Source organism: Eptatretus burgeri, chromosome 4 (genome assembly GCF_056783735.1).
Source record: "Eptatretus burgeri isolate ZD-2024b chromosome 4, Ebu_testis_v1, whole genome shotgun sequence".
Taxonomy (NCBI): Eukaryota; Metazoa; Chordata; class Myxini; order Myxiniformes; family Myxinidae; genus Eptatretus; species Eptatretus burgeri.
Window position 1 is genome coordinate 12016124 of NC_140964.1, and position 12092 is coordinate 12028215.

Genomic DNA, 12092 nt, shown 5'->3' on the forward strand with positions numbered 1-12092 from the left:
TGGCCAAAAACGATACATGGTGTGAAATTTCAAAACGTTGGGAATGGATTCAGCCGAAACTTGGTGGACATGTTGGGTGTATGACAAGGATGAATTGATTTGATTTCTGTGAAGTTGTGGATGCAGATTTGGCCTATCTGTGGGATACAAAACATAAACTGTTCAGCCCGGCGAAGTCAAGTGCCCTATCGAGTGCCATTCTAGTTTTAAATGCTTTTGAGCTTCCAAAGTAAAATTGTGATCAAACGATTTTTTTTCTGTAATTGTTACTTTTCAAAAAAAAACAACCTCGGAAGGACGTAAAACGGGTGACCCCTCTGCCAGCATTCATTGGTGGACGTTAAAAGATCCCCCGGTGTCCTTCATGAAGATTAGGTGAGCTATCGCCAGCACCATGGTGAAATTATAAATTCCTTCCCTAACCAGCACACAGCATTGCACCAGTGACACATCTCCCTCCTCCCCCCCCCTCAGCCAATGATGCTACCCCACCTCCTTGTGGTACAGTTCGTTATATTCTGAAGGTGCAATTTCTTCATGAATGAAGAAGATGTTTTGTTTCCATGCTACCTGCAGTATCAGCCAGCCAGCTCCTTTATATTTTAGGAATGCCAGCCCATCCCTTGGGAAGGAAGCTGATCAATGGATGTGTTTTGGGCTAATTGACCTTCATCAGCACAGAATAGATCCCCCCCCCCACTTCACCCCAACCCACACGAGTTTACCTGGTAAGCCGTACTGTGCAGTATTCAATGTAGACTAGTACTGTACCTCTTCAATGGAATGGTAACTTGAGTTTTAAACTGTAATATCTTATTTCCCTGCTGAAAAATTCTCATAAACTATTCAATGAATGCCTAAATCGGGTGCATGTGCAGCAAGCGCCCCCAAATGGTCAGGCCACTCACAGCAAGTCTTGGTGTAAATATTTAAGGTCACTTTCAGTGAAGAGACATGATCACACACACGTGCACACACACACACACACACACACACACACACACACACACACACACACACACACACACACACACACACACACACACACACACACACACACACACACACACACACACACACACACACACACACACACACACACAGTGGAGGTAGATACTTTGAGACCTGGCATGTCTCCATTCCATCTCCTGAAACTCACCCACATGTGGAGAGAGCAGCCAACAGCAACTTGCATGCACACACACACACACACACACACACACACACACACACACACACACACACACACACACACACACACACACACACACACACACACACACACACACACACACACACACACACACACAGACACAGACACACACACACGTACCAAGGTGAATCATTTCAGACCTGGGAGTGTTTCTGAAACTCGTATATGGAGATACACACACACACACACACACACACACACACACACACACACACACACACACACACACACACACACACACACACACACACACACACACACACACACACACACACACACACACCTATTCTTCAAGAGGGTACATGTCCGTGTATGCTCAGCTACATGTGATAATCGTTGCAGATCGGTAGTTTATGAGTCATTATTGCACCCTTTCTGAAACTTACCTTGTTCCCCATTCCAAGCCCAACTTTTTGGGAAAAGGTATGGTTCCTTGGATATTTTCGTTAATCTCGGGGTAGAGAGTTAAAAAGCATCAGCAGCATCAGCTACTTTCCCTGGTCCCATTGAAAATGAGAAAAAAAAATCCACATACAAATAGGCCAATAAATGTCTTCTCAGATTATTACGTCACTGTGACATCACAAAAGCACTCAATGAAATGTTGTTTGCATATTCTGACAGAGAAGGATTAAGATATATAGTTAAGAACATTTCAGCTTTTGAGCCCTGATAGCAGGAACAATATTAAATGACCTGTACGCAACTCCCAAATTGGGGCATTGAATATGAAGCAGGGTATGTTTCAGAAAACATGCAAAATCTACACTTAAACTACTGATGTGCAAAGGTTATCACATATGGGCACCTTCTTTGAAGACATACGCCTCTTGAAAAACCATTACTACAATTTGCTGCCTTGGCCCATGGACTTTACATATACACATTTTTTTAACATTATTTTATATATACATATATATACACATTTTTTACATTATTTTATATATACATATATATGATATTTACTTTTTAAAATTGTAATTAAAGTGTGTATATATATATATATATATATATATATATATATATGCCTAAATCAGGTATATATATATATATATATATATATATATATATATGCCTAAATCAGGTATATATATATATATATATATATATATATATATATATATATATATATATATATATATATATATATATCTACTCTAGTTACAATTTGAAAAAGTAAATATCGCCGTTTCTTGAACTTACACATGGGATAACTTTTTGAATGTTCCTCGTACCTTGGTAGCCATCCAAGTTAATGTCTCCAATGTGTTCCAAAGCAAGGCCAAACTGAGAAAGCTTTCCACCAGGAGCTGTACGCAGCAGACTATTGCGACTCAGTCGACCCTTCTCATTCATATAAATGAAGATCGCTCCTCCTTGCAGCTCTTTGCTTCTAAACAAGTTTGGCGCCCCCACAACAAGGTCTTGCCACCTGGGATGAGTCAACAATGGTTGTCAACAAAGTGTGGATCGGAGAGAGAGGGATTTGGAGAGGGGTTACATTTTATAATCTACATATCATATAAATGTCATATTCTGAACTTAGATGAGGAAATTAAAAATGGAGATCTTAAATCATAGAAAATTTGACGTCACAAATCACTCAAAAGTGAATTAAATACATCCATTATTGCTACCATTACCAGAGCTCCCACCCTTTGGGCGATCTTGTTCCAAGAGTGCAACACATTCCTCTGACACGTCCCTTAATTTGGGTGGTGTATGGGAAACAGACAGCTGCTTCGATCGCTCCCAAAAATAAAACATATAAATAATGTACATGAAGCAAAAACATGCCTTCTGATATGCATATATAATATATCCTGGTTATATAGCTCAGATAATTCCAATTGCACTGGGCCATAGGCTGACACTAGAGGCCTTAGGCCTATGTGTACTGTTGAGTTCACAGGGTCTGTGATGCCTCTCAGTTCCAACCTTTCGATATTTGATGATCCTTTTTCACTTAGGTCGTTTTCCACTCAACGGAAAAGTTATAGGGAGGGCATGGCGATAGTGAATATGACACTTCGAAGATGTGTTCGGCTGACCATAGTACTTAAATGGCGGACGAATGATTTTTTCAGGAATTACAATTGTGGATGGCGTCAGGCCAGCTGTCCAACCAATGGGTAGAGTGCAAGACAACAGTGCAGTAAGATGTGCATCATTTAGTATTTGATCATATAATGGAATGTGTGATGGGGGGGTTGTGATTCTGTGATAATACATTAAATCCTCTTTTGAATAAAGTAGATTTGTGACGTTCCATTGATGGGTTGACTGACTGCTTGGACACAACTAAGGTTATGGATTGACTGATGTAGATAATCTACTGCTGTGGATCCATGACCAAGTTTGTGGACCCACCATCTGGAGAGGTTCTGGGCGGCTGAAAGGATCGAAATCTCGAGGAAGAACGGTGCCCAGATGATGATCCGTGCGGTCGGAAAACCATTCATTTGCTTATCGGTGAAGGTTAAAACTTCAATTAAATAGCTTTTGTAAGTACTTACCCCAGTACATAATATAGGTGTGTGTGTGTGTGTGTGTGTGTGTGTGTGTGTGTGTGTGTTTTGTGTAACAGCTCCTCAATGAGGTTGAGGACCTGTAAAACCAAATTAACTGGAGAGTTCATAGAACGTGATACTCCGTGCAGTGTTCAGGTACACTCCGTTCGTTTTAATAAAATAGTTATTTTAAAGATCGTGTATAAACAATCTGAAAGTTTAGCACAATTGAAGCAGTCTTTATATACATCATCGTTGTACATAACGTTACACATCACCCCATTGAACTTGTCCAAGTACTGCAAAACTGGAGGTTCTTGGAAGTATTTAGAAGGCAATTTGTGTTATACGGTGTTCAAGTAACTAATTCAATTTCACAATAATATAAATGTTGAAAAAGTCGTATAATTCAATTAATTCCACGTTTTACCGCCGTTTTACGCAGTGTCTATTTCATCACCCTTTCCAGTACATTACATTGTTATTCGTGCATGTTGTTTGTGTCCTTCATGATGTCCTTAAAAACAGCAAGTTTCATGTTTGGAATGATTTTAAATTTTGTTTTACTGTCAGGCAGACGGACAGAGTAAAAAAAAAAATATTCTTACTCCTCTCTGTGCATGTGCGATTGGGACAAATTCAAACAAAGTAGTGTTCAACGGCAGATCTGTCTTCTGATTCATGTTCCCCTTTATGTTCAAAATATAACCTTCAATTTACATAAGTTGTTGCTCGATCATAAAGTGGCGATACTAAACTGATAAGACGGATGGAAGGACATACGAACAGACATGAACCAATTGCTTAACCCCACTTTTCGCTTCATGTGCATGGGGTAACAACTACAACATTGTGGAAATTCAGAAAGTGAAAGATTAACTGAGAGAGTAAGACTCCTAACCACCACCCTCCCCTCTCTCACCACCCATGCACCACCTACCTCACCGTCACCGTAGTGGAAGCTTATACCGAATCTTGAGGCAAAATCTAGAGTGCCAATAGAAAGTCTACTGTACACCCTCTTTCAAAGCTTTCACCTTTTGTTGCCTTAAAGCCTGGAATTAAATTGCATTACATCAGACTTTTTATACCTTTATTTACACATTGTAACCCACAACTTCAAAGTGAAAAACAAATTCTACAAACTTTAGAAATATAATGTACAATACAAAACTGGAATATCTTGGTTGGATTAGTGTCCATCCTCCTAATGATAACAATTGTTAATAAGCTCAGGTGTAACCAATCGCCTTCAAAATCACACACAAAGTTAATTGTCCTCTATCTGTGTTAAATTGCCGTGATTCTGATGATTTCAGAATAAAATCAGCTGTTTCTGTAGGTTTCCTCCACTGGGTAGTGCATTTAACAGCAAAGACTCAACCATGAGTACCAAGGAGCTTTCAAAAGACTTCCAGGATAAAGTTGTGGGATGATCAGGGAATCATCAGGGGATGCATATAAAATATTTCAAAGGCCTTGAACATCTCTTGGAGCACAGTCAAGACAATCATTAAGAAGTGGAAGGTGTATGGTACCACCAAGACCCTGCCTCGATCAGGCGTCCCTCCAAATGATGACAAAGCAAAGGAGACTGATTAGTGAGGCTACCGAGAGGCTAATAGAAACTTTGAAAGAGCTACATGCCTTTATGGCAAAGACTAGTGACTGTGTGCAGCTTACAACAATATCCCAAGCACTCCACAAGTCTGGTCTGTATGATAGGGTGGCAAGAAGGAAGCCATTACTCAAAAAATCCCACCTCGATTCTCACTTGAGGTATGCAAAAAAAACACTCCGGAGATTTTTAAGCCATGTGGCAAAAAGTTTTGTGGTCTGATGAAAGCAAGATGGAACTTTTTGGCCTAGATGCAAAATGTTACATTTGGGGCAAACCCAATGCAGCACATCACCCAAGAACATCATCCCTACTGTGAAGCCTGGTGGTGGCAGCATCATGTTATGGGGATGTTTCTCATCAGCAGGGACTGGGGCACTTGTTGGGATCGAAGGGAAAATGGATGGAGCAAAATATTGAAAAATCCCAGAGGAAAACCTGCTGCCCTCTGCTAGAAAGCTGAAATTGGGACGGAAGTTCACCTTTCAGCATGACAGCGACGCGAAGCACATAGCCAAAGCTACACTGCAGTGGCTAAGGAACAAAAAGATAAACGTCCTTGAGTGGCCCATTCAGAGCCCCGACCTCAATTTAATCGAAAATCTGTTGCATGACTTGAAGATTGCTGTCCATCAACACACTCCACACAACTTGACCGAGTTTGAACAGTTTTGTGCAGAACAATGAGCAAACATTGCCCAATCAAGGTGTGCAAAGTTGATCGAGACCGATCCCAACAGATTCACAGCTGTAATTGCTCTCAAAGGTGCTTCCACCAAGTATTAACTCAGGGAGTGGACACTTATCCAAGTAAGACATTCTAGTTTTGTATTTTGAATTTATTTTCTGAAATTTGTAGAATTTGTTTTTCACTTGGAGGTTGTGGGTTGCAATGTGTAAGCAAAGGTGAAAAAGTGATTTAATTCAATTTAATTCCAGGCTACATAAGGCAAGAAAAGGTGAAATTTTTGAAAGGGGGTGTAGACGTTGTATAGGCACCTGTATATATGTTGTGTTTAGACTAACAATATTACTTTTACTTTTAACAATATTACAATATAGAAAAAGAGCAGTCAACTAAAAAAGGGAAAGAAAGGTGAGGAAAGGAGACCTTTCAGTCACAAACTAAACATGAATGATTTACAGAATGGCAAATTCAATGGGAATCTTTTTTATGAGGCTCCTACTGGTTTCACTGGAGGGGCTATACATTTGCGCTCCATTTGTCTGTCTGTCCCACCTGTGGATTTTCAGACTGTATCCCCATACCCTTTAATTTATTCAAATGAAACTTGGTACATGGATTTATTATGATACGTTACAGAACAAGTTCGAGTTTCAGGGCGTTTCATCAATTTTTCACAGTTCTCCCCTTTTTGGACTAAGAAAATATCACATTGGGAGGGGATTTGTATTGCAAAGCAATTCGCACTGTTGTTCTGTTTAGCTTGTAAAGAAAACTTTTAGAAATATGGTTTCACATAAGCTTCTGTGCTGGTGTTCTGAACAACCTTTGCTTTGCTTATGACCATCACATACCCATCAGCGTTTAAGTCCAGCAAGGCTACGGCGTATCCAAAAGAGGATGCAAGGTCGCTGCTGTTGAGTTGAGAGATGTAAACGAGTGTTCCGTCCTTTGCCTGGGGCCTCCATAGCATTACTGCCCCAGAGTGGTTGTAGCGGGGAGCTCCCGCCACCACAGTCACAGTATGTTTACTGAAAACTCCCGTGCTCGCAACCACAGAAAAGCCTTACACACACACACACACACACACACACACACACACACACACACACACACACACACACACACACACACACACACACACACACACACACACACACACCACAAAAATACATTATTATTATTATTATTATTATTATTATTATTATTATTATGAGTATTATATCATAAAAAATGTAATGTAAACAGCAGAAATTGTAATGAAAATATTAGTAAAACCACATGGAAATGAAAGAGCAGAAACAATTGATTTCTTGTGAGGTACACTTCATGGCCAAAAGTATATGGACACCCATTCTAATTAGTGGATTCGGCTATTTCGGACACACTCATTGCTGATAGGTGTATAAAATGAAGCACACAGCCATGCAATCTTCATAGACAAACATTGGCAGTCGCATGGGCCATACTGAAGAGCTCAGTGACTTTCAACGCGGCACCGTCATGGGATGCCACCTTTCCAACAAGTCACTTCATCAAATTTCTGTTATGTTATGTAGTTATGTAGTGTATGTATGTATGTATGTATGTATGTATGTATGTATACCTTGTTATCTAGGTGATATGATGTCATTTCCAATTGCATCATCATCGCCTGGTCATTAATATGCACGTAAATATACGTACCTTGGTAAATATACGTACCTTGGTACGAATCTTCCGCGTTTAATATTTCACCATCGTAGTCTGAAACTATGCCATCTGTTGTTGTGTACATTGTCAGCATACCTGAAAATGGTGAATATATATATATATATATATATATATTTTAGATATGACAGCAGATCTCCTGTCAAATCGTGTGAAATGTGTTTCAGGGAATACAACTACTTTGGAGACTTTAACTACTACTATTACTCCGACTTCTTCATTGGGCCCAATCATTCCTACTTTCTTGTGGGGGTTGGCCGGGGAAAGTTTTTGGCCTGATATTTTAATAAGGGTGTTAGGAATTTACAATTTGCTCAGAGTGCAGGCAATAACTCGCTTGCTCTTCACAAATGACACTGTGGAATCTTTAACATCCACTAATCAGTGCTGGCTTATGATTCCTCTGCCTTAATGTCCCTGCAATGTTCAGCGTACTCATTAATTGCTCGTCCTGCTGGAGAAACACCAGGGTGATAGTTTTCAGCAGGTTTAAGATTCAAACCCAGGTGAGATAGCTCAAAGGCAAGTACGCATACCTCTCCTATAGGCTATCCTGCCAGCCCAGTGTAACACTGGAAATAAAAATGCTACACTGCCCCTTCACATGTATGCCTGGTGTTGGCTTCATGGTTAGGGTGGTGGGCTTGGGGTCCTGAGTTCAAATCCCGCTCAACTGTTGAATTAATACCAAGTGGGGTTATCTCGGCCTGTCATCCTTCCGAGGTTGGCAAAATGAGTGCCAGCTTGCTGGTATACTGTGTCGGAGTGGCGACCCATCCAGGATTGTGTCCAATAGCCAAGGAGACTGCTTCAGCAGCACCAATGCTCTGCACAGAGTATGGTCGCGATGGATGGATGGCCCCTTCACATGGTCTCTAGACAATGCAAGATATTTCAATTTACTGACTTACAATGTGACTTGGATTGTTCAGTATATATCTTGTATATTAACCACAATGACCACGCTGTGGTCACAACTTGTGACAATATATATATATATATATATATATATATATATATATATATATATATATATATATATATATATATATATTGTTGTGGTTGACGAAATTCACAAACCACCATTCAGGTCCCTTAGGTGAGATATCTCTGTAAGTATATGTGTAGTTAGGCCCAAACCCGTTGTCTAGAGGGAATAAATGTCATTCATGCAGGCTGCGACTCTTCAGGATAGCCGTTTTTCTTTTACTTTCTTTATTTTGGACCAGCCGCCATTATTACCACCACCAACCACGTCTCAACAGCCATCACAACAACAACCACCAACCACAACGCCGCTTCACCACAACCTCCACGACCTTTACCATCACAACTCGCCACCATCTCATCCACACCATCTCGCGCCACTCTTGGGCGCCGATGCTGGACTCGTGCGGGGCGCGCACCGAGCAGCGTGTTCAGAGACATCACAGACTTTCCGCAGAAAACGGATCAAAAACGACTCACGCCCACTTTTGTTCCGTCCAATCGGTGAGCGAGGGGCGATTTGGCCCTGCCTCCAGGGCGTTGGAGGGCGGTCGCTATATGCAAATTCATGGATCAAAAAGCATTCACGCCCACTTTTCCTCGGGCCAATGGGGAGCCAGCAAGAGAGGTGAAGGGTCGGAGGCAGAGGGTCAAGGGTGAAAGAGCGAAGCCACGGGGCTTATAAAAACGGCTGCGTTCGTCAGTCAAGTAGGAGTTCAGTTGGAAGTTGAGAGTGAAGTGTGCGGAGTTCAAGAGAGTCGTCGGTGGAGCTGGAAAGAAGTGGTACTAGTCAGAGTGAAGAGGACGGAGCTGTGGAGAGGTGACGGCGGCGAAGGCGGACGAGGGGGTGCTCGCGTCGGTGCCGGGAGCTGCACAGGGAGAGGCCAGCAACGCGACCGAGGTGGAGGAGGAGACGCTCGCTGCGGGATCCGAGACAGGGTGATATCCTCCTTCCCCCGAGCATCAGCAACCCCCTCCTGTTTCCCCCCGCTCTGAGATAGTGCGACAAAGGGGGCCCCCTTCCCACCCCCTACCAGACACTGTCCGCGAGGCCCGCGGAGTTGAGGCACCACCGCCGCTCCGCGTCTCATCATCAGACGGGTAGGCCCGACACGGTCTCGGCCCCAGGCCCGCCTACCCCCCTCATCCTGGAGGGTGGTTCTCTTTTCTTTTGCTTTGGGAATATGTGTTGTCGGCGCCGTCTGTGAAGTAAAATTGTATAAGTGTTGCCGACTGCCCGGTAGTCGGTTAGATCTGCATTGTTGCATTTGATTTTTGTGTAATATTGCATTGTCTTCTTCTTTTACATGTGCTTTTGGTGGAATTGTATATGTGTGCTTTCCGTTCATCGCGAAATAAATGTGCTTCATGTTGAACTGTTTCCCGCTTCGCTTCGTCTTTTCTTTCATTGAATCTCCATCTTGCTTCACGTAAAGGGTTGGTCGTGGGCTAAAACGCCCGATAATTAATCGAACCGTCGAGGCCGACGAATAACACTGCTCGGTTATCCCGATAGTACGGAACGGGTCGCTTAAAGTGGCCCGTGTCCGAAGTCGACCTGCGGCGAGGTGCGATCGCCCGGTCTACCCTCCGTGTGGGTACTTAGGTAGGTCGAATTTGGCGAGCAACCCTATCCCACACGGGGGCCGATTGGCACGATCGTGGTGAGACCGAAAGGTCCACCCGTGACTAGTTCCCGGCGTTAGTCCGAGAGGGTCATGACTGGATTGTCCGTCCGGTGGGCAACGTGCCGCGATTCGAGTTACGTGGCCGTCCGCATGCCGGCGGGCGCGAATCCGCAACACTGGTGTCAGGTCGTGCGATATAAACCCATCGCCCTCCTCGCGGCACTGGTATTGGAGAACGGGAAAACGGGCTCTCCTGTCTCCGGCTAAATTCACGGGAATCGGTCCAGGGGTGAGAGGAGCGACCCCCGATTCCCTCCAAATTACGAGCGAGCTAAATTAACGCTTTACGAGAAGCAAGATGGCGTCTCAAGGCGAGCGGGAGCCGGGGGTATTAGAAACGGATGTAGAATGTGTAGAATCCATGGCTCAGGATAAAATCCCCGTGCAGGAAATGTTGGTTGTACAGGAAAACGAACTCGCCCAACTGAACCCAGAGCCCGAAATGGGTGCGGCAGCGGCCGCGGTGTATGACACCTCCCCTCCCCCTCTCCACCAAAACCCTTCCCCAACCCCTGCCGAAACGGCTCACCCAAGCGCACCCGACATGGCCCAGCTATTCGCCATGCTGGCGGCAATGACAGCGAGGATGGATGCGAATACACAAAAGCTGGATGCGAATACACAACAAATAATCGAAAAAATGGATACAAACGCAAATGAATTTATAAACGAAATGAAAGGAATGAACAAGCAAATGAGGGAAGAAACGAAAAAGCTCCGGGGTGAGACGCAGAACATGGGCCGATGCCTGTAGGCGGGCATGAAGGCCGTGACCAGGGAGATAAAAATGGCGACTCCACGTGTGGGAGCGAACGAGCTGGAAGGGGGTGCAACGGCTGTCGGGCCCGCGGTGGAGGCGGGTGAAAAAATAATTCGGGGGGCGTTTTGGGCGAGGGTCGTGACGATGACCGAAAGGGAAAAATTAAATGGGGAGACCAAAACGTGTGAGACGAGACACGAGGTGACGACAAAGGAAATAATAATAGTTGAGACAAGGGAAGAGGTGACTGAGTTGGCAGAGACACGGGAGATGGGAACGATAGAGGGAAGACTACACGATGAAGACGGGGTAAGTGACGCACACATACACACACGGAGGTAGTGGAGGACAATGGGGGTGAGCTCGCGGACTGGGTGGAGGCCCGGTGCGAGCAGCGGGATAGCCTCCTCCAGGAACGAGGGGAGGGAGTATGCCCCCTTGAGGCGAGTCACGACCAGGTGAGTTCGGTCGTGCTTTGCGAGGTCGAGGGGAGGAGTGCTGTGGACAGGTGCACGGAGAGCTTGGGGGGTATAGAGGCCCCGGAGACCCTTGTGGGGACACGAATCCCCAGTGTGGTTGTCCCTGTGTGTGTGGTGCAAGGCGTGAGTGCGTCCCCGTGTGTGGAAGCGACCCCGTGTGTGGGTGGTGTGGTGGCGATGGTGCCGGAGTGCGTGCTTCCCAGCACGCCGTGTGTAAAAGGGGCACCGCATGTGGAAGAGGCCGTGAGTGTGGATGAAACGGCCAGTGTGGATGAGGCACCGTGTGTGAGTGTCGCCGTGTGTGTGAGTGAGGCACCGCGGGTGAGTGCCCCCGCGTGTGTGAGTGAGGCACGGTGTATGAGTGAGGCAAGAGTGAGTGAAAGGCCGCGAGTGCATGGAGCACCACGTGTGAGTGGTATGGTTTATGCAAGGGAGACCGTGT

General features: G+C 44.5%; 1 protein-coding gene across 2 annotated transcripts in view; it reads right to left on the reverse strand.

Moving 5' to 3' along the window:
- Positions 1 to 12092, reverse strand: part of LOC147027489 (integrin alpha-6-like) — a 142718-nt gene that overhangs the window by 95623 nt on the left and 35003 nt on the right. For both annotated transcript variants that reach the window (XM_085876955.1, XM_085876954.1), the window contains exons 5-7: positions 7731 to 7814; positions 6881 to 7091; positions 2449 to 2645 (exon numbers count right to left, since the gene is read on the reverse strand). In XM_085876955.1, the coding sequence (XP_085733081.1) occupies positions 2449 to 2645; positions 6881 to 7091; positions 7731 to 7814 (492 nt within the window). The remainder of the gene's footprint in view (positions 1 to 2448; positions 2646 to 6880; positions 7092 to 7730; positions 7815 to 12092) is intronic.